This window comes from Camarhynchus parvulus, chromosome 5 (assembly GCF_901933205.1).
Source record: "Camarhynchus parvulus chromosome 5, STF_HiC, whole genome shotgun sequence".
NCBI classification, from domain to species: domain Eukaryota; kingdom Metazoa; phylum Chordata; class Aves; order Passeriformes; family Thraupidae; genus Camarhynchus; species Camarhynchus parvulus.
Window position 1 is genome coordinate 25,166,767 of NC_044575.1, and position 22,533 is coordinate 25,189,299.

The 22,533-nt window shown below is 38.8% G+C and overlaps 1 protein-coding gene across 1 annotated transcript in view; it reads right to left on the reverse strand.

The window, feature by feature from the left end:
- The window catches only part of SPTBN5 (spectrin beta, non-erythrocytic 5), a 90,481-nt gene that overhangs the window by 32,850 nt on the left and 35,098 nt on the right, over positions 1–22,533 (reverse strand). Inside the window, exons 31-37 of the mRNA XM_030950438.1 lie at positions 22,236–22,415; positions 18,741–18,944; positions 17,325–17,474; positions 7,167–7,271; positions 5,982–6,167; positions 1,071–1,226; positions 244–435 (exon numbers count right to left, since the gene is read on the reverse strand). Of these exons, the coding sequence (XP_030806298.1) occupies positions 244–435; positions 1,071–1,226; positions 5,982–6,167; positions 7,167–7,271; positions 17,325–17,474; positions 18,741–18,944; positions 22,236–22,415 (1,173 nt within the window). The remainder of the gene's footprint in view (positions 1–243; positions 436–1,070; positions 1,227–5,981; positions 6,168–7,166; positions 7,272–17,324; positions 17,475–18,740; positions 18,945–22,235; positions 22,416–22,533) is intronic.

A 22,533-nucleotide genomic window follows, 5' to 3' on the forward strand; every position in this document is an offset into this window, starting at 1 on the left:
CACAAACTCTTCATGTGCACAGTTTACAGGAGAAGATGTGCTAATATTGTCCAATTGATTCTGGACAGACTCCATAGAATTTGTTCCATCATTCCTTTCATATTGTTTGTAGAACATGCAATGATTCTTCCAGACAAAAATCACTAGGAAAATATCCTGGAAGATGACACATTTATCAGAATGTCATTACTAAATAGCAAGACTTTAGTAAGCTGCTTGGGTCAAATACTAAAATCCACTTGCCTTCTCCCTGATCCAGGCTTCCACCTGGTCCACCTTCTGGAGAAATTCTAGGAAGTCCCGACTGTCCTCCAGCATCTTTCCACGAGCAGCAACAGCTCTCTTCAACTTCTCCCAGTGCTCCTGAAGCATGCGGACTTGGCGACGGATCTCTCCTGATTTTGGGTGGCCTTTTGATACCAGGGCTTCTCCTTTCTTCACATTCAGAAGAGGAAATTAGAAGTTAAAGTTGCCACTAATTTTTAATGGCATTACCATGTTGCATAACCTTCCTAGGAGGAGCCTTTCACCTTCCTAACCTGGATTGAACAACAGAGTACTACTGTAAATTCTTATCATCCAAATGATAAAGCCATCTGGAAAGCTCTTACCTCTGGAGGGAATCTAGAATAATTGAAAACTGGGATTTGAATATTTCCCTGCCAAGAAAGATATTCATGGAATGGGAGCACCAAGTATTACAGATGACTGTGCCCTTTAGCTATATGATTCACCAAGTTCTAACAAAAATATTCACAAATTTGGCATGAAATCCTATTTGCCTTTTGTAGGAGTAACCATGTCAGGCAAGGAAGAAGTCAGTGTATATTTTCCTATTTAGGTTATAAGGAAAGATGGAAGCTCCCTGAATGGAGCAAATAAAATATCTCCCTGATGTAAATTAACAGCATTACATTTCCATGGCAAAGCAACTGGGTTCTTGTTGATCCAGTAGGATAATTGATGCAGAAGTGATGACCAAGCCACTCATCCTTTACATTTCATCAATCAATCTGTCTTTGGATGAGCAGTAATTATCTGTAAAAACAGTAACAGAGTGAGAGGGTCACCTTATTAACAGCTGTGATTATTTCTTCATTCGCTAGAATCTCTGCCTCAAACACTTGATGTTTCTGGAGCAGCTTCATCTTGTCCTGCAGATTGCTGGGGTCTTGTATGGAGGGATCCTCCAGCTTCTGCATGCGCTCACTGATCCAATCTTCTGCCTGCAGCATTGAGAGGCACCTGAGTTAACACAGCAGCTACCTGGGATCCTGGGGCCTCCTCCCAGGATATGTCTCTATTCTGTCCAAGTGTCTGTACCTGGGCTGGACAGAATGAGTGTGAGCTGACAGCTGAGGTGGATCTCCAGTTTCTGAACTCATTCTACTTTGTTAAAAGCAGGTAGGAATGAAACTAATTTTTATCTGACCACAGAAGTAATGAAAAATTCCTTGAATACCTCAGATTTTATAACAAGGCATTAACAGATTACACAGTCTTCTAGATTATGTAGAGAGAATCTTTGAGCCTTAGCATGGTATATATTTAAAATGAGATTATGACAACTGATTCTGGGGGTTTAGGGCTCTGAGTTTCATCTGGTATCTCTGCGCTGACCTACCTGCAGACTGGGTAAAGATTCTTTAGAATTCAGTGCCTCACCTATAAAACAGCACTAACATTTCCTCATCTCAGTGGTGGTGTGAGACCTAAATGAAAAATGCAATGCAAATAAAGATTTGCAGACAGGGCCCACACACTAGTCATATTATTTGAAAGGAAATACAACTGTATTTGCTTTTATACTTCATAAAATTCAAAATGGTCTGGTCAGGAATATCAGATTCAGAAAAGCAGGTGATTTATGAGAGCTAACAAAAGTTACGTGCTTCTCTTAGGAAATTATTTTTTAAGGGGATTTTAAAATATGCAGAATAAAATGAAGAATAGGATAACAAGTATTCCACAATTTTCTTGAAGTTCTGCTGAACTTTTGCCCTTAGCATTGAAGGAAATATTTTCTATCCATCAAAACACTGGGAATTGAACACTTGACATAATGTTGTAACTGATCCTGTTGTCCTCAGAGCACTGAAGTAATGTAATGTTTTGACAACACAAGAACTGCAAATTGAAGGGCAGCTTTATTAGTTTCAAAATATCTTGGCTGTCCTTGTGGAACTGCGCACTATGTGCACACAAGGCTTGTCAGCTGGAGGATTTTCCCTGTTAATTAATGATTTGAAATGTTGTTTCAGCTGCTGAGAATCCATAAATAACAGAAATAGCTCTCACTAGCAGCATGCTCTCCAGAAACTCTTTCCCTCCAAAGCCCAGTTAGAGACTGAAACAGGCCATGTCAAACTTGCCCAGGGCTGTACATTGCCCTGTGCTGTTTGCATTTCCAACACCCTCCTTGATGGCCTTCTCCCATTCCCAGCCACACACTCGTGCTTCAGTGTCACTTCAGTGACTCTTCATTTGAATGGAGGCTCATCCACACAGTTGGAATGAGAACCAAACCAATCCCCAGGATAAAACAACTTTAAGGTTGGTTTCTCTCCTACTTTTTAATTAGAAGCAGTGGCGTTAATGACAGACTGAACATCTGCACTCTTAGTGCCTTGGTTTATTTAGAGCTTGTTTAAGATGGCTCTAGAGAGTGAGGGATCCTGCTCCTGGCCTCATGCCCACATTCAGACGTGAAGCAAAGCTGATCTGTTTTTCCAAGATCTTTCTATGGAAAGATTTGTCTGGATGGCCATTTTCACTTCATTGAAGGCAACAGAAAAACTAGTGTTTTGCTCAGTATAGGCACAAGACCAGACTTATTTCTATGTGAGTCATAAAAAATGTGGGCACTACCAGTTTAGAATCTTACTCTTTCAAAATATCAGTTACTGTAACCTCACTAGTACAAACTAGTACAAAAAATTACACTAATTTTTTAATGACAGAAGTATGCAAAGCATATAATGTGCCTGCTCCAGGCATCTAGAGATAACAACTAATCGTCTCTCTTGATCCCCTGAGTTAAAGATGTGAATGGGTTTTTTTATTCTTATGTACAGGGTGAAAGGGAAAGGAAGTACTACTAATATCATGAGCAAGTTTCAAAGTCAACATTAAAACCCAGAGCCAGCTTTAGAATCAAAACTTTTAACTTTATAATATTCCCTCTGCAATAACTTAAATACGCATATTTCTAAGTAGCAACTTGCTCATTTGCCTTCCAGATTAGCACCGAGCTACAGACTTTTTGGCAATAGGGTGTAGTCTGTAAGTCCATCTCATTTCTTTTGAGTGAGACAAAAGCATCAATTTCAACAGTAGAAGGGTGAGTTTTATTTTGTAAACTGCATGTGATCTCTTGAGTTAATGATTGTGGTTCATTGTATTAATGTGTGTAGTTCTCTATGTCATTGCTTCTAGAGAGTAACTAGAAGAATTTTAATGATGACAGTGATCACTAATTTCTGCTCACATAACAAATTCTGTTTGATCAATAGAAATTACTTAACATGTTTGCAGGACAGAGAGTTTTCAGGGGAGTGGGACCTGAGCTATGGGTGTTGTTCTCTTAATAAGTAAGAATAAGCAATGGCCTCATTGATTTCACAGCCAAACTCAAAACTCATCTCCAAATTTAACATTCCTGTGGGGACCATTCTCATGTATGGGCTTGTACACACCCAGAATATAATTAAAATTAAATTAAACATTCCATTCTATCCCACAAAGAGAAAGAAAGATATTACTGATGAGTAAGATTTTTTAAGATTTTTGTTTTGTAATTCCTTGGTGACATTCACATTCTCCAACGGTAGGCAATGATTCTAGGTTGGTGAGATAAACGAGCACATAACCTGAGAACAAAAGCTCCCCAAAGAACTCCTGAATTTATGTGGAGAAAGTGGATGAGAATAGGGAAATGTTCTTCTATTCAGGGCCAAATTTTGTGCTCTAAGTGTGTGATTCAAGAATGAAAAGGGACCCCAGCCCAAGCACTGATTTGACAATTACAGAGAGATGGAAAGAAATGCATAAGTATTCCTATCTAATGGGTTGATCATATGTCTAGAAGGGCATTGACAATTTCTCTACCAAGAGGATTTTGGGAAATTGTTCCTTTGAAATTATAACCCCTGTGCAATGCACCATCCAGTCCCCTCTGCTAGTCCAAAAGGTGGACAAGCCATTACTGATGGATTTTCATTATTTTCCTATCATGGGATAGTAAAAACAAATAATACAGGTTAATATTTGGGTGTATAAATAATTTCTGGTAAATTTTATTAAAAGGAAAAGGAAAAGAAAAAAAAAGAAAAATAAGCAAATGGAAAAGAAAAAAGAAAAAGGAAGAGGGAAAAAAAAGAAAAAGAAAAAAAGAAAAAGAGAAAGAAAAAGAAAAAGAGAAAGAAAAAGAAAAAGAGAAAGAAAAAGAAAAGAGAAAGAAAAGAAAAAGAAAAGAGAAAGAAAAAGAAAAAGAAAGAAAAGAAAAAAAGAAAAGAAAAAAAAAAAAAAGAAAAAAAAAAAAGAGAAAGAAAAAAAAAGAGAAAGAAAAAGAGAAAGAAAAAAAAAAGAGAAAGAAAAAAAAAAAAAGAGAAAGAAAAGAAAAAAAAGAAAGAAAAAGAAAAAGAAAAGAGAAAGAAAAAGAAAAGAGAAAGAAAAAGAAAGAAAGAAAAGAAAAGAGAAAGAAAAGAAAAAAGAAAAGAGAAAGAAAAGAAAAAGAGAAAAGAAAAAGAAAAAAAGAGAAAGAAAAAGAAAAAGAGAAAAAAAAGAAAAGAAAAAGAAAAGAGAAAGAAAAAGAGAAAGAGAAAGAAAAAGAGAAAGAAAAAGAAAAAGAGAAAGAGAAAGAAAAAGAGAAAGAAAAAGAAAAAGAGAAAGAGAAAGAAAAAGAGAAAGAAAAAGAAAAAGAGAAAGAAAAAGAAAAAGAGAAAGAAAAAGAAAAAGAGAAAGAAAAGAAAAGAAAAAGAAAAGAAAAAAGAAAGAAAAGAAAAAGAAAAAGAGAAAGAAAAAGAGAAAGAAAAAGAAAAAGAAAAGAGAAAGAAAAAGAGAAAGAAAAAGAAAAAAGAAAAGAAAAAGAAAAAAAAAGAGAAAGAAAAAAAAGAAAAAAAAAAAAAAGAAAGAAAAGAAAAAGAGAAAGAAAAGAAAAAGAGAAAGAAAAAAAAAAAAAGAAAAAAAAAAAAAAAAAAAAAAAAAAAAAGAAAAAGAGAAAGAAAAAGAAAAAGAGAAAGAAAAAGAAAAAGAAAAAGAGAAAAAGGAAAAGGAAAAGGAAAAAGAGTATAGCTCTGGTTTTGTAAATCACTGAGGATATTTCAGGGGACACAGCAGAAGAAGGGGTGGATACCAGACCAGCAAGAGCGTTGAAAATGTGCCCCTGGGTCTGTGTGCTCTTGTTTATGCCAGCACAGTTCTCAGTCACACATGCTGTGCTGCCCTTTGAAAGGCTGACCTGGTTTGTCTTTCCAACAGTAGTGACAGAGCAGAGCTACTCAGTTACAGGGCTAAGGCCAGAACAGGAGACAGAGAGCAGCATGTTCTGCAGAGCCAGTCTACAGTGGCTCAAGAGCTATGCTGAGCCACAGCAGTGCTTTGAAGGCCTTCAATGAACACCCACTAATAAAGCTTGGTGCCCAGGCCATAAGGCTTTCCACTTTGTGTTCATCCTGATTTGAAATACATTTTCTTTCCCACTAAAGGAAAAATGTGTATTAGCTTGCAGTTTTCTTTTCAACTGTTTTATTTTAGCAGAGCTTTTGATGACTGAAGTTGCTGAAATGTGCACAATGCCGCAACAATAGTACAACAACAGGAATGGCATTGGAGCATCCTTTTGCATAAATGTGGCAGGAGTTGCCACACCAGAGTAGATCATCCATCCACCCAATAATGTCTGGCAAGAGTGAGCACTTCATCCAATAGAGGTAGGTGGTTCCTCTCCTTTACATCCCCATCCCAGTCTAAAATCCTCTTACCTCTTCCAAGTTTTGGTAGAAAAGTGCCAGAAGAAGGGCAGTCTGCAGCTTCTCTCGCCTGCTCTGGGATAGATCCTTGATCTGACGCTTCCTTTCATGAATGACATCCAGTTTGTGCTGAATCTTTTGCCCCTCTAGCCCATCAGCCTTTTCCAACCTGCTTGCCTGCTCTTGAAGGGACATCATCTGAGGAGGCAACAGATCTGAAATTACTTTTATGCTTCCAACTGGTGTGAAAGAAACAAAATCAAGCTCCTTTCAAAATTAAAATACTCTTTTTCTGTAATGAACCAAGAAGAGCAGGGACAAGTTAACCAGCATTCCCCCTTACCCTGTACTATGCTACATCTATGACATTACTGTCATTGGACTCTATGGTGCACCCTGGCTATATAAATTAATTAAAGTTGTAGCTTCAGGGGTCCCTATGCCACTGATTATCCAGTGCAAGGAGTCATGGAGCAAGCATGACATCCAGGAGTGCTCAGATTTTATTGCTTTCTGGAAACCAGGTGTTGTAATGTAGCTCTCAAAATGAGCAATCAGCCTGGCAGGGAGCTGGCAAGAGTCCTGGGAGTTCATTCTGAGGAACCCAGGCACAGCTGCAGGTTTAAGCTGAGCCCTAGCCTGGGTGAGTTACTGCAGTGGCCACCAGCCAGGCAGATTCCTTTACACACAGGTGAGCAATTCAGGAGCTATCGCAAAGGTGCAGAGAGGCTGCTCATTTGGTGCAGCCATTGTATACCAAATGGATATTTAAGTAATTTGACAACTTCTTTTAATGTTAAAATGCCTACTGCATTTTGTAAAATACCTACTCCATTTTACTTGCTTAAAAAGTCACTATTTTTTAAATAAGAAGAGCAGAAACTTCTGATATCCATAATACAATATGGCCTGCTTTAAATATTTCCTCTTGTAAGTCCCCCTATTCTGCTTACGAATTGGTTTTCCTATCTGTTGCAAGGACTTGGGCATGGAGTGTTTTGACAGTTGTTCTCCAATGCTCTGCCTCTTATTTCCCCAAGCTTCTCAATTTTATCTTTTGTTCAAGCATATCAGGCCTATCAGGCATTTCATACCTGTCACCAATTCAAAGTGTCACCATAACAAGAAAAAAAGAGTATATATAATTTTAGCTCATAGAATTCTAGCTGGTAGAATATTTGTTGTTTATTTTTTTACCTTCTCATCCTGTGATGCCAGAAGCTTCTCAAAAGCCTCATGTTTCCTTATCAGTTGCTCTACTTCACCTACAGACCTTCCGAGGTCACTGCTTTTCAAATAAACCTATAAAAAAAGTTTATTATTTTTCTCAGTGAATTAATTATCACATAATCTTGATTCATAAATGGGAGAAGAGGTATTAACTCTGCTGCTGAGAGTATTCTTGAGAGGGAAAAAAGGAACAGGAGGCAACAGAAGCTAGAAATTAATTGTTAGAAGTCCGTGGTCTTGAGCAAGAAAGAGAAGTATTAACAGGTCTAGCTAAGGAAAGTGACCTGTCAGTCCTTATTAATCACTAGGTCACAAGGCAGTGAATTCCAGAAGTCTAAGCCATCCTTGTAATCCCATGCAAGATCACTGTCATGTCTGACAGATGTCCAAATGACTCCTTCTTAGAAGAGTTCCCAAAACAGAGACTTTGCAGCCTGTTACCAGTGCTTTATTACCTCAGCCATCACCAGGATTTTCCAAACATCTAGCCTGAAAATGCATGGTTATTGCTACACCTTGTTACATACTGCCCTCTTGACCACATTCAGGAGATCATTCCTTTTATGTTTGCTTCAGCCTAGAGCATGTTTATAGACCTTTTACATGCTGGGGTTTCTGTCTTCTCAAGGTTAAACCACAGTGATCTGACTGATCATTCCACAACAGCTGTGTCCGTTTGATTCTGATTATTCTTATTGCTCTCCTCTGGGTTTTCTCCACTTCCACTTGTTTTGAGACTTGATGTAACAAGTGGCAACAAGCAATAAAGCTGCCAGAGTGAAGGTTGGGAAGACAACAGAGTGACTTTTGAGCTGCAATCTTCAGCATGTGCCTGTATATAGTGCTTGTCTTTTATACAACACCATGAACTCAAGTTCACCTTGCAATCTACTATGAGCTTCCAGAAACTTTTCAGAAGTGCTGTCAGACCAACTTGTCCCAATCCTGTATTTATGCAGCTGATCGTTCCTGAAAAAATGTCATAGCTTGCACCTGTACCAAGTGCATTACATCTGTCTTTTTTTTGCAGGCCATCATTCCAGCCTATCTGCATTAATTTTTTTTTACTGTCTGTTCTGCCAATCTGATGCAGAAACACTGCATCCAAAATAACAAATAACAAATGTGGTTTTAAAGAATCTGACCTCTACACTTTTTAACACTGTGCAAGTGTGCACCTTTTCCAATTAATTCACACATGTTTTAAAGGCATTGCAGTGCTCCCTTACTCTGTTCTGGTGTTAAGAAAAATGAATGCCCAATTACTTGTCCCATACATTCTATTACACTCAGTTTTGCCAAATGCAAAAGAATAAATATAGTTATCAATTATCAATAAAAAGTGATGCTTTTCTGCAGATTGACAGGAATTCTTTTTCATTGGATGTAATTGCCCGCAGGCGTTTTTCTTCAGTGATCAGACAGCAGGAAAAAATCCCCAATTACAGGCTCTGATGGGACATGAGCAAAGACTACTCACAGATAAAGTTCACACTGAAGTGTCTGTGGCTGGACAGACTTTGGGAAATCAGCATGCTGTGAGTGATGGCATTTATCACCAGTGTGTAATGTGTGATCCATTTTGTGAGCTCATGGAATCAGAAGTATTTGGACGAGGATGAGAAATTCCAATCAATAACTTTGCCTGGGTAAAGTGCAATTAACAGAGATGGAAGAAGAATTTGAGATCAGTGATACAGTGTGAAAGAATAAAGAGGCAGGAAAGAAACAGAATCAGTGAAACAATACAAATGCTAAATGTTTTGGAAAATGGCTAGTAAAGGACATGGGTAAATCTGTGCCTTTAAGCCACAGATGTGCACAGGAACAAAAACCATTTAGAGAGCTCACTCTTGCTTTGCAAAGCATCACAATCCTGTAGCAGTCTAACAGGGTGGATCTTTATAAGAGGGAAAAGATGTTCTTTGAAAGCTACTTTAGAAAACCAGCCATGATATTAATTCTCTGGACAACTGCTTAACCCCACAGAACATCTGCAGAAGAGGCTTCCCAAGTTTGAACACGTGTGCAGAGTAATCCACACCTACTTGCCAGGGTCTGACTGCAGTACAAGGCCCTGGATGGACCCCTGCTACCATCTGGGAACCTCTCTGAGGCTTAGCCCTGAACATCATGTATTTTGGTGTTTTAAACCTTGCTTTAAAAATACTGTAGCTTCTTGATACATTTTGTGGCTTATCTACCATTTCTGGTCAAAAAAGATTTATCTCCAGGACTTTTATTTTGTAGCTGTTAGCAGTGAAACTGATACTTGAAGAAAAGGTCAGCTATTTGTTTTCCTGCTTGTATACCTCTGATGGAAGAAAAAGGCAAGGGACAGCTACTGGTAAAGATGGCTATTTTCCTTAGAGAGAGAGAACAGAGACATCTGAGAGCAGGGGTGTGGGGTGGTGACTCATAAGCAGCTGCCACCAGAGAGCTCAGTGCCTTGCTCCCACTGAAATCCACTTAGCACAAATGACACTGGGCATTCAGAGCTCAATTCCTTTGGATGTTACAGCACTGGGAAAAAGTCCTCCTGACTACTGAAAGCTTTGGACTAAGCCCCCCAAGCAGAAGTCTGTGCAAATGCTCTTGGCAACCAAGGTTTTGACACTGAGTAGGAACACTGGTGCTCAGAAAGAAAATTGCTGCAAAAGGGAAGTAGCTGCATACATTGCAAGGGAGGCAATGGCAATGTGCTCAGAGGAGAGCAGCCCCTGTAGCACCAACAGTGCTGCTGCCCGGAGAGCTGCTGAGGCAAAAAATTTCCATTTGCATTTTACACAGAAATCTTACAACAGCCATTGCTATAATGAGAACCACAACGTTTTAAGCAATTGTTATACCAGTCTGAAAGCAGAATAAAAATTGGCTCCCATGCCACAGTGCTGGCCTGTCACCCATAACATCACATTTTGGCACACTTTTAGACAGATCTCCTAACTCCTGCTCTGAATGAGACACTTTGATTTCAAATACAAAACACTGCATAGCTCTCCTCAGGTAACCTACTGGGGTCTCCCACAGATTACAGCAGGTATCAACTTTCTTTCAAGTTTGTTTCTGTTAGGAATCGTGGCCCATCATTGGGAATTTAATATTCAGCCACAAAAAGCATGTAAGACTCAGCCACTCACTATAAAACAGATTTGTTTTTAAGTGAAGACTTCCAAAGATGCTTAAAACCACAAAATGGTTTTTGAAATTTCTGAGATTTTCTGGAATAAATTTTCAACTTACTAACATTGTAAAGCATGGAGCTTTCCTTGTTTCTGGAGTTTTTCCTTATTTCTGAGTTCATTGCATAGCTGCTGCATTTTTTGTACTAGTTATGCAGAATTAAAAGCAAAGTCCAATTAAGAAAAAAATAATTTAAAATAAACCAATACTATTTACATAGTTATGTGACAGCATCTGACAGCTCTAGCTTTTGTAGAAATACTGAATGAAACATTTTAGTCATTAACTATGTTCCAACCTGAAATTGGATGCCACAACTTCACATTTATATGCACTGGAAAATGACACAGCCCCAAAAGAAATTTGTATTCCAAGAAGAGCAGTTTTTATTTCTCTAGAATAAAATATATTTTAGGTATTTGTGCAAATCCACTTCCTTCTTCTGCTTTTTCTCTTCCAAATATAACAAGCTCCACAGATTTTGCCCCTCACTGCCTGTCATGGGCTTGCTGCTGAGATTGCTGGAAAACCACAGAAAATCTTTATGTTCTAACCATGTACTAAAACTCTAAATTATTATCAGTTTTAAAAACCTTCACTTAGAGCATGTAAGCAAATCCAAACTATCTGCCGAGACAGAGAAGAATAAGGTGTGGTTTGACTGAATTCTGATAAAAGTAAATACTAAAAATAATAATGAAAATAATCTGAAATTTGCTTTAGCAAAGTAAATAAATGTTCTTGATACCATGACTATATAAGGCTCACAAAAATCTTTTACTACACTTCATTTCAGTAAAAGTTGTAAGAAGATATCATACTATTACCACAAGAGGAATAAAAGACACTAAAGTTGCTTATAAAAAGTAAACATACATTTTTTCTACCATGGTGACATCATTGGCATCTGTCCTCACCATCTATATGCAAAATTCTAATGTTGAATTTATTTAAAACTTTTTTCTCTCCCCCCACTTCTTGCTATCTCCTGGGTATAAGAATATAGTTATCTGCTATTGGAAATATATATGGGAAAAACACAGAGATAAAACTGCTGCTTTTATGATATTTGCTACAGTTGCTTTCTCACACCTGCTTCCTCCTTCTTCAAAATTTGCAGTATTGTTCCCTACCCTGTAAGTATTAGGTGTTAGACCAGAATCTTACACCCAAACAAGATCATCATTTAAATATTTACTTATGAAACATTTGTCTGAAAGCAGACTAAATTCCTCTGAAACCCCATAGTTTCACTGTTAGAAACTTTGCTGGGATATCCAAATTTGACATGCTGTGGACACTAAATTCCCTTTGTTTCTTTTCCCTCAGGAAAGGGTGGTACCTCTCCTTTTCTAATAAGGGAAAAAAGTGATTTCTTCCTACACACTTAAATACTTGAGGTTTTGAAAAACAAGCCTTACTTCTAAAGTTACAAATCCAGGAATTAACCATTTAGAAATATAGTATAAGTAAAGAAATGAAAACCGTGAAACAGAAAAGAACTAAGAAAAACTACACTGAGGATTTTTTCCCAGGTCCCAGACTGACTACAGAATAACAGAATTGACTAGGTTGGAAAAGACCTTTGAGATCATCAAGTCCAACATAGCAGAGAATAAAACCAGCTCTTGGCTCTAAAGTCTTGAGTCTTCAAAGCGCTGAGCACTGTGGCCTAGTCATGCAAAGTCTGTAAGCAGTTGCATGCTGTTTTAACAACAGCACTCAAATGGTTAAAATGAAACTTGTTAAATGCTGGATTAGAGCAGAGTCCTTATCTTCACTCAGCTGGATCAAGCTGTAGCTGCAGCCTTGGTGACAGCAGGACACAAGCGGCTTTCTTGTCTTGCAAGACGTCTCTAGGGAGTTGGAACATGTCATGGGTGCATTGAAAGAGAAATTCATATGGCTTGGTTAAACACAATGTAGATCTTATGTTTGCAAATGTTCCTAGAATGGAATACAAATCTTCACCACTCTCCTCCCCGTTCCAAAGGATGCAATGTTGACGGCAATAGATGGAGACCCTGGACACGCTGTGTCTCTGCAAGTTGAAGCTGTGGTGGGAGCTGGTATTTTTGTCACAAGGTTGTCAGGGCATACACTTTTTACAGTGCATGTTTCCTGGGAAGGCCTCAAGCCAGATCTTGTCCAGTGGCTAGAAAGCAATCCTGAGCAGCAAACAGGGTTTACTGATAGAGAGAGGCCAGCTCCAATCTCCACAGGGTGAAAGGGTGGACCAGCTCTATCTGAATCATGTGTTTTGATAAAGATTGTTGGATTTGGGCTTCTTCTAAATTCTCTTACCACCTGGATAGGCATAGCAGTCCAAGGAGTGGCAAGTATCAAGGTGATTTTGGAAACCTTGTGGTAAGCAGGTGTTAGACCATCACATGGAGTCTTCGTAAACTCTGGCCTAGATGAGGGGTAATTCTGAAAGACAATCAGCTCTGGACTTGAAGCCTTGCTCATGATCTCATTCCTGCTAGCTGAATTTTCTCTTCCAGTCAGCACAACTGGGGACAGCCATATGTCTCTGGATAAAGTCTGCTGGGAAAGGCCAGGATACTTGGAGGAAGTCACATGAAATCTTGTGATTTGCAGAGCTGGAGACCCACCTGAAGGGAAACCTTGTTTTGGTTTCTGGGGTCGTGTTGGAAGACCAGAGGGAGTTTCAGGCACCTTCTCTAATTGTGGCATGAGCAGACTTGAATGAACATGACTGCTTCCATGGGAACCTGCTCGAAAAGGCTTTATCATCAAGCTGCACGTTGAAATGTAAAGCTTCATTGAAGTGTGGAGGTCTGACATTTGGACATTGCACTGGCTACAGCAATGTTGTTGGCGTGGCAGTGAATCACAAGGTTCCAGGGATGACGGCAGATTTTTGCTGTGGAGCGTAGAAGCAGATGGAAGAGCAGACAGATCAACATTTAGGCGTGATGTCCAGCTTGATGGAGCTTTGCAGGAAAGAACATCTGAGGGCAAAGACAGAGCAAGCTTCAAGGGATCACTGGTTCCAGGGGAAATGCGATGAGCACTTTTTTCTCTTTTTGAATATTGCTTGTAAGATGCAGATATTGACTGAGTGATAGACCTCTTATATCCATGGTCCCAAGGATCCTTGCAAGCACTGGAACACGTGGATGTCTCATCAGAAGGACTGACACAGGGACTAGTGCTCCCAAAACCTTTCCTCTGGTCTGTGTGGGCCAGGATGACATCTAGCCTTGAGCAGTAAGACACACTGCTAGGTGGTGAGATGGCATTTCCTGGAGCAAGCTTGGCAACTGATTGACCAGTGGGAGGATGCCAAGCTGGCACTGGCATCTTTTCAAAAGGCTTGTCCTGCATGGCAGATTCAAAAGCAGGAGGTGGGGTCGTTCTACAGGACGAGAGCAGCACTTCCACAGTGGAGATGTAGGTTGCAGATGAAGGTTTGGAGCAATGGTCCCTGTATGACATTCTGAATCTTAGTCCTAAATGATGCAAAATTCAAAGCCACAGAGCTTGCCTTCCCCCCTGTGCTTAAAAGCAAGCCCTAATCCTTTTTCCTTTGGCACTGGAAATTTCCATTCTTCCTCTGAAGCAAAGGAATGAGAGATGAATAAACATTCTCCAGGAAGAAAAATGTGAACAAAAAAAATCCACATTCGAAATAAAAAATCTCAGCTCTTCTGAAACTGCTACCACCTCTTGTCATGTCTGCAAAGCGATATGAGTGTGGAATGGGCTGAAAGATAAATTACGGAGCATACGGCTCTGCTCCCTGAGTGTTCTGACAGTGAGACTGCAGACAGAGTAGGAGGGAGCCAGAAGTGCCTGCCAGAGACAGCCTGCTAACTCGCTGTTATTTCATCTGTGGAGAAAAAAAGCAGCTAACCTGAGCAGTGGATCTGCTGCTGTGAAAAGATCAGAACAGAGCAGAGAGTATTGGACACAGTTTCTGCTCAAAGTAAAAATAAATTTTTTCCTTCTTTTCCTTTTTCAGCTGTTAATTGTCTGCACTCTGCATGATGAGATCTTAGTTTGCAGCTCTTACAAGAGATTCATACAAAAGTTCCATTTGATGGCACAACTGAATTAAAAAAAATTAAAAATTGATTTTGCCTGATTTCCTTCACATGTACTCTATTTTCTTTAGCACAGAACAATGGTAGATGATATTCTGCAGAAATCCTTTGAAGGCTTAAGTAACTTGGATGTAATATAAGATGCTGGCTTAAAGTCAAACCTGTCACAGTGGCACAGACAGCAAATGAAAGAGCAATTCTTAGTAGTAATTCTTAGTTTAAAATATTCCTCTGTTACCTTCTCCCTTCGCCTGTTTCTTGCTTCTGGTCTATGGCATATGAAGTACAGCCAAAATAGGATTGAAAAGTTATGGCATGCTTCCTTATACAGACATTTTGCAGACACAAGAAGTGAAATGCACATAACAGCCTTAACTCAAACACAAAAGTCAGAAGAAATGCAAAGGGTGGAGAGATTGCTTCTATTTGTTTGCCTGATAGGAATCCTTTTTGAATGTGTGTTTGCTTTTGTCCTTTCTGAAAGCAACAAATGATGAACTTCCCATTGGGAAAATTGTTTGAGAGTCTTCAGCTGATGTCCTGGCTGAGTTATTTTTTAAAAACATGTTTGAAAAAAATTGCTTTCCTATGATCCTGCTTGTCTGAATCACTATGCAGCCACATTTTAACTCTACATAGTAGTAACAGAGTTCAATCCAAAAGAAATAGATTTGTCTTCCAAGAGTTCTTCAACTGTGGAAAATTGAAATACAAGTAGTGACTAAGGAACATCACTCCGCTGTCAAATTGTTTATTCTGATCTACATGGCAGATGGGAGCAGCTGCAAAAGACAGCTTGACTGTAAAGTGTGGTCTGTGTGAAGAGCTGTGGGAAGGGACAGCCAAGCATCCTCACTTTATTGTTCCACCTGCTGGATGCTTAGTGTCAGTGAGGAAAACTGAGCACCAGATTCCCTGGAAGTTCATAGAGAGGATACTGTGGGAAAAAGATTCTGATAACAGAACTGCTCCTCATGGTCCTCAAGGTCACAGTCTTCGTTCTCAGGCTTTGCTTTGGCTGAAGAAACTTCTGGTTTCTGATCCCACCAGGAGAATTTACCTAGCCTCTGATGAACACCCAGCCCTTTTGTGGCAGTCTATGTCACAGCCTATGGCAATGGCAAATTCATCTGAACAAAGAAGTAATATGAAGTGCCACTGACCTGTAAGAGAGTGCTGGGGCCATACCAGAAATGCCAGGTACATTACCCTTTCATACCCTTTCATGTATGAGTAATACAGACTTTTGCAACCAGGACTCGCAACTGAGGGGCAAAAAAATCACCTACTCACAGTAGCTTCCCACACATTGACCCCTGCATTACACAGAGCAAAGCAGATGCTGTAGTGATAGTGCCTCTTTGTGTTGGCTGGTATCCATTTAATGAAAAGAGAAAAAAATACAGTGACCAACCTTTTGTAGTGTTTACATTTTCCCTGATAAGCTCCTATGCAGGAGCTTAACAATGATGTACCACTGCTTGGTAGGGAATTGAGGTAGATATAATGCAAATCATGTCATTTGCTATATAAGCAAAAAATAGTGGGCAGAACTATGTAATATTTTACACCTAGGGGAAACTCTCTGCTTCATATCACAAAATCCAGAATGCGAGTCACACTTTCTAAAAGAACCAATTATAAAGAATTTTATAGACATGCATTTCCTTCAAGGAAGGAGTAGCAGAAATCTCCAGGCCCACGTGCTACAAAGGGTTAAGCATGGCACAGCTCAGAGTCAGTTTCCAAAAGGATTTAGTGCCAGTGGAAAGCACTGGTGGAAAACAGAGCTCAGTGCAAAATAAGAGCCATTATATTTTGCTCTCAGTAGTCTTGGAGAATTAAGAATTATTTTTCCTTAGTGAAAAATAACCCAGAGGTGCAACCTCCTCCAGCATTGCACCAATTCCTCAGTTTGGCAACCTGCAACCCATTGATGTGGTTTGTATGCTAAGTCTCAGCACAATTGCAGCAATCTATCAATTCTTGAATTTTCAGAGTGACTGCACTCAGTTTTGTAATAGCAAATGCCAGACCTTGAAATGGAACCTTTTGAAATAGTTATATGAATCAAAGAAAATGCAAGAAAGACAAAATATAATTCAATAATAGCGAAAAAAATCTATTTCAAGAGCTGCAAAATGCTGATAATAAGAACATCCTTCTGTCTCTTTGCATTGATGATATCTGCCCTCTTTTTTTCATGAGATGGCCTTTTTCACTAGCTCGTTTTTCTCAACTGCATCAAACAGAAGTTAATACCCCTTAAAAATTCTTTCATTATTGTTCTACACACTCCTATCAACGCCCTTGCAGAACTGAGAAGTCAATTCACTTTTCTGTATTAACTCGCACTGCTGACATCCATTTTTCACTAGTTACATTTTCCCAGCATAACTCTTAACCTGAGGTGAGAATTCCACCAACACCTGCAAAGTAAAATCCCTTCAAACCCTCTTTACAGTTTCCTTTCTCTTTGAATCCTACCAAATTTGTCAGTGGTTAAGCAGTTGGCAAGCTGAGATCTGTTTGTAAAGTGGACTAATATTGGACTCTTGTCTCCCTCTTCTGTTGGGATGCTCGTATGTTCCCTCTTAGATATATTTGCAGTGAATTATCTTTCAGGTAAGGATCATCTACTTGTTTCTGTTTCATACCTAAACCCTATATGAGAAAGGAGAGCTTCTTGCACATTTCTACAGTCTCCAAGTGATACCACAACACAAACAATACCAATAAAAGAGACTGTCCTGTCTGTACACAGGCACAAGGATTTCAAGCTGTAGGTGAACACTAGTGGCCTTTTTAGTTTGAAAGAGTTTACATGCTTGATGAGTTTTAGCTGCTTATTTCAAGTTTATAATTTGCTTACCTCCTGTGAGTTCAGGAGCATGTCAAGGTGATCCCAATCCTTGTAGAACATTTGTTCTTGGTGTATTTTCTCCAGCCACTCTTTCTTCTGTCTCCATGCATTGTATACATTTTTCTTTTCTTCCAACAAAGCCTGTAGCTTCTGCTGAATCTGAAAAAAAATTCCAATTATAAACTTGTGCTGGTCTTTATATCCCATGATCTGGGTAAGTTGACAGAAGAGAGGATTAAGTGGAGTGGTGGATGATCCCTTTAAATTGCATCAATTTATTAAACAGAAAAAAACCCCAACAAAACAAAACAACTAGAACAAGTTCTAGCACTTCTGTTTGGGCAGAGAGATAGCCAAAGGTGCCTCATTTCTGCAATGGAGAAGTGCTTCTTACAGCATATATAGCAGTCCAGACCAAGAGCAAAGAAAGGTAACGGTTTCTCAAGTGTGACTTCTAGCATCAGATCCTAATTCTTCATTATCTTTAAGCATTAAGAGTGCTATTATAGCACTTCAAACTTTTATATTCTAGATATTAAAATATAAATTATCAACATAGCATAATTTTCTAGTCAGTGAATTCATGCCACAATGCTGGACTTTATTCAGCTTTCAAGCACTGTATATCCACAGGCTTTCTATGAATGATTTTTTTCCTGCCTTTTTCTACACACAAAGGACTTTAAAGTCAGCAAGATTTCTAGCTACCATAGTCATACAGTGAAATATTCAGCAAATTTTCAGGAAATAGTTTGGTGAGATGGGAGAGTAACTTGCACAAACTCTGCATTTTTCTGAAGGTATTCAAGAGACATGTTAATGAATTATCAGGGCAGAAATGAGCTGGTAGGTACTGAAAAAGAAATAAATGCTGTGCGAATCTTAGAAGCTATTTGTCTTGAGTAAACTGACATTTTGATTTAAATCTTTCATTTCCAGGGAGTATATTTTATTAGTGTATTTTCTAGTGTAATGTTTTTCTACAGAAAATGTTTCAATCAATCTTTAAACTCTCTCATATGTTTGATTGTTTTCATTCTTTGGTTGAGAGGATTTTGTCCAGACTGTCCTGGTGTGGGTATACCCCTGTAATACAAAGTGTAGCACTTGTTTGAAAATCAAACAAGTTGGTAGAAGTTGATAGAGTTGACTCTGTGGCTCAGAACATGGTGAACTTCTTGAAACAGTCCAGATTTGCTGCAAGGGGCCTTCAGGAGATGCCTCCACACATCTGCTGCTGGAGTTAGAAATGAAGCAGATGTTTTCGTGCCCAAGATAGGTCACATACTGAGGCAAATGTAGGTCATGCACAGGGACAAGTGAGTATGTGACTTGTATCTTGCAGTGTGATAAAATACAGAATCATAGTTACATTGGGGTCCAGTGCTGAATATGTATGACTGAGCTCAGAGGAGTTTCGATTACCTCTTTTGATGGCATTTCCTCATCTTGCAAGAGGGACTGTCCTAGCTGTACAACATGACTGTACTTCTCTTCTCGTGCCTCAATCTCTGCCAGCAGCTGCTGGTGCTGGGTGAGTCTCAGGCTGCTGGTAGATATGTCCCGAATAGACTCCTTGGCTCGCATTTCCCTTATTATTTCTGCTGTCCATAAGAAATAGTCCCACACCTGGAACCCCAGAAAATATGAAAATTCAGGTCAGGGCTCAAGCTTAGGTTAGCAGGCAGGAAAATCTAAGGTTGACTCTTCAACTTTAAGTGAATAATAGGTAATAAAATCACAGATAAATAAAATATTTCATTAGTGTTTGCAGTATTTTTATGAATTTTATAAGGATGGATAACACAACTGCAGGAATTCCTATATACTGTGTTACATGGTTTGTAGTGTCATAATCAAATAGTCATATTGCATCAGTGACAGCATGATATCATTTATTGCTCTTTAATCCATCTTTATTAAAGTACTTTCTGATGTTATTCCCTCAAAAAGGATAAACCTACATTTATGTGGTCATTGTTAGGTCATCCTACATTTCTGTGAAAACTTTTGCTGATACAAATCTACTGGAAAATTAGGTTATGCATATATTCTAAAATGAGAGTGAGAATTTTCAGGCGAAAAACAAATGCACTCCAATAGAAGTGGGAAAAGGGTAAATCACAGGTCAGAAGAAATTGCATAAGCATATAATGTATGTGGAACTATAGGACTGAGATTGGGAGGAACAAGTATGTCATGCTAGCTTACTTTCAAAATCTGATGAACCAATAAATACAACTGCAGTAAGTCAAAATGTCTGAAGCAATTATGACCATGAAAATGCTAAAAACGTCCCTGAGGTTTATTTTTAAACTGTGATTGAAGAAAACGGTACAAGTAAAAATAATTTGTTGTTCTCTGTATATCTTTTTCTCCATTTGATTCTATACCTTCAACAGTCTCTTACTTTAGGCATCTTATTTGAATCTGCAGTAGGAGAAAACTAGGACTGTCAGGGATATACGAGGGATTATAAATGATGATTAAAATTGGTTATAGTTTAGCTATGTCTGGATTAGTTTATTCAATTTTTTTAGGTAGTAAATATTCTTTCAGGTTTATAAAATGTACTTTGAAGTACTATTATTTATAGTAAGCACTGAAGAAAAATTCTCTTATTGCAGAAAATGAAATATTTTTGCTTATCTTTTAAATGGTTGCTGGCTTTTTCACCAAAGAAAACTATGTAATGGAAAAAGATTCTTGGCTGCTCCATTCTACCCATAGATTTTTGTTGATATCATGTAAATCTTGTAAAGACAGCCAGGGAAAAAAATCAGAAAAGCACCACAAAATTGAAACTGGCCAGTCTGGGGTCCTGACTTTAGCCTTTAAAGCCAAGACACTGCTTTTTAAAAGCCAGTAAACATAGCTACTAAATGAGTCTTCAAAAAGACCGTGGTCCTTTTAAAGTGGCCCATGGTAGCGCACACCTGTTGTCCTAATTTCCATTTGCAGAACTAATTCCTTCACACAGCTGGATGTCATGTAGACACTGACGTTGCACTTGGCACTGCAAATGTCTAAAAGTCCCTGAGATTTTTGAGCTAAGCATTAGGAAAAAATCCATAAGCCTCAGGATATATAATGCAATGAAACAAATCAAGAGCCAATAAGAGGTTACTGGACTACCACTGCCTGCAATATTTAAGGATAGAGTAGGCATCAGTCTGCAGGAAACTCCTAAGCAGAGCGTGACTCTGATTGTGCAGATCCTAGCACAAACTTCACAATAAGAGCCTCAGATCATTCAGAAATACTTTGAGTCTGTGTCTACACTCATCATCCTTGACAAAGTCTGAAGCCCTCTGCTGAGCTGTGTGTTGTCAGTTAGGTTCAGCTCTGCCATTTAATCACATTAAAATTGTACTTGCTGGGGTGTAAGGAAATACACTAGATGATGGTGCAGAATTCTCATTTTATGGAATTTGATTTTGTTTGTTTATTTCACTTAATCTGTGGATAATTTTTAAATGAAAAAGCCCTGTGGACTGCATATGAACAATATAATGAAAAAAGTATTCTGAGAAGCTATGACTAACATTAAATTTGTGCACCTTTTGGCACAGGTGAAAGAGGAAAGGCAAAGTTGCCTCTTTGCCTTCAGCAGTTTGGGTGATATTCTGCAGCAAAGCTGCTCTAACCAACTGTAGAGTTTCTGAAATTCTTACGGTTATATAGCCATGGCCGCGTGATCCTGCCTTGTCCCATCTGGGCCGCAAGACAGGCTTACCAAATTGCAGAACCAGCTCTTCACTTCTTCAGGAATTATTTTCATATAAGGAGGTGAAAATTGATAGGATTGGGAATACTTTTTGCCATCAGCCTAACATCAAAGAGACAGGGAGTTGCCTGAGGCATAGTCCCATCCAGACACATCACTGAGAATATGGTCATATGGCATTGTCATTTTGTTTTATGATGTCAAGAGTCATGAAGATCAAAGGACACACTGTCAGAGCAAGACATGAGCTATAGATTTGTCATTCAGACCACAGGCTGCATCACACATTTCAGATAAAATTCCAACCTAAGGTATTTTGCATCATTCCAGCAACAAAAATTAGAATAACACTCCCACAGGATCAGGACAACTTAATACTTTTAATCTGAAGTGAAAAACTAAATCTATGATGTGAGCTATGAAGTAAATCAATAAAGAAGTGAACTCTGAGTGACTACATTTTAATGGTGAAATCCACCAAGATTCACGTCCTGATGAAAATGCCTCCAGGCTGAAGACTTCAAGAATCCAATATATGATAGAAGAATACATTCTAAAAGTTTGTCTTGTTCTTCCTGTCAGTCCTAGATACTGTTAGAAAGACAGTGGGCAAATGAACTTTTGACCGACATCAGTAGAATCACCCCAATTCCCCCATCAACAGTTCTGCACATGATAATGGAACTTGTAACAGTTGAAAAACAAACCAAACCCTCAAAACCCCCAAACTGCCATAAACATACTTTATCTCTAACTATATAACATTTCTGTATATAAAATATGACAGGTAATGCTGATTTAAACACTTATAAGAAACTTAAAGTGGATTTAAAAGTGGATTATAAATGGGACAGTAACATCTCTTTTTGTCACTCTTACTCAGTGGAAATTGCAAAGTCTTTGAAGAGATTACGGCTACTCCTGCAAAGCGGTGACTGCTTCTGACAGCTGACAATTATTCCTTACACCTCTGGATAGAAGCTTCTATTCTTATAGAAGGTAAATAAATCCTTATCCTATAAAAAAGATCCTTATCCTCTAACACCTTTCTAAATACCTATAAGCACTAAATGCTTGATTGATAATACAGAGAGCACTTGCAGCCTTTTCCAGTTTGGAAGTGCACCTCTGATTCACACCCACTGCAGGCAACCTTCCCTGAGTAGTGAGGGACAAAGGGCAGAGGTGCTTACATGTGCCTGAAACTCATAGAGCTTGTAGGCTTGTTCCAGGAGTCTCCTACGCTGCACCACTTTGGACTTCAGGGCCTTCCAGTTGGCCACTATTGCCTGCTGCTTTGCTTTCAGGTCTTCCACCTGCTTCTTGGAGCAATGGAGCAGCACCTGATCTGCAGAGTGGATCAGCTCCTGCAGCTGTGCACAGGGGATGAAAGAAGAGGGTTAGGAGGACAGCATCATGGAGATCCTGCTATTATTAGAAAAGTCCTGATAAGGGCTATCTTTTCTGTACATGAAAATACAATTCAAGCAA